This window comes from Olea europaea, chromosome 15, assembly GCF_002742605.1.
Source record: "Olea europaea var. sylvestris chromosome 15, O_europaea_v1, whole genome shotgun sequence".
NCBI lineage: Eukaryota > Viridiplantae > Streptophyta > Magnoliopsida > Lamiales > Oleaceae > Olea > Olea europaea.
The window spans coordinates 27092219-27093119 of NC_036251.1; the positions used below are offsets into that span (position 1 = coordinate 27092219).

The 901-nt window shown below is 39.3% G+C and overlaps 1 protein-coding gene across 1 annotated transcript in view; it reads left to right on the forward strand.

Annotated features, from left to right (window-relative positions):
• The first annotated feature begins 224 nt into the window (after positions 1-224).
• The window catches only part of LOC111411486 (laccase-14), a 5968-nt gene continuing 5291 nt past the window's right edge, over positions 225-901 (forward strand). The window contains exons 1-2 of the mRNA XM_023042008.1: positions 225-335; positions 450-601. Coding sequence (XP_022897776.1) covers positions 225-335; positions 450-601 — 263 coding nt within the window. The remainder of the gene's footprint in view (positions 336-449; positions 602-901) is intronic.

Here is a 901-nt window from a genome sequence, read left to right on the forward strand (position 1 = left end):
ACTAACCATAAAATTGTCATTGATGGTGCCAGGTAAAGACAGCTCTGCAGAAGCAGAAATGGAACTGAATTAATGGACACACCATACCGGTATATTTTCAATTCAATTGTATGTCTCAAGTCAAAAGAAACTACCAAAAAAAGGGGGAATTAGAATATATTTCTGCTTCAGGATAGCGCGCACAGAGAGAGAGAGAAGGGAAACGGTACATCCGCATGTGGAGAATGGAGATGAAAAAGGACTGTCCAAAAATTTTGGAAATCTTAGGTTTCTTGTTTTTTCATGTTTTTCTTGTTCAAAATGCATATGGCAGAACTCATTACCACAGTTTCGTGGTAAAACTCTCTCTGTATATATGCCTATAATTCCACACTATTGCACTCTTTTTAAATGTCAGTCACCATGACAGTTGTTTTCAAGAACTGATGGATATCATGTATTGATTGCAGGTGAAGTCGTGCTCATACACTAGATTGTGTAGCGCAAAGAACATTCTTACTGTGAATGGAAAATTCCCAGGTCCAACTTTGAAAGCTCTGAGAGGGGACAAATTGATCATCAAGGTTAAGAACAAGGCAGAATATAACATCACGTTACACTGGTAAGTACGGATAATGTTGGGTATACAAGTTTAACTCTGCTATGGTTACAAGCTTTTTTGACAGATTTTTGGACAGGCAGCCATGTCTCTCCCTGTCCAAAAATCTGTCAAAAAAGCCTGTTTGAATGGCTTTTTCCATACAAGTTCACAAAACCCCTAACAATAATGGGTCACACACAGGACCCACTCGTATAAAAAATTACAAAAACCCCACCCCCACCCTCACCCTCACCCCCCACCCCGTTGTTGTGAGCATTTAATATGAGTTCTGTAAATCGTTTCTGTATGTGAAGCATAACC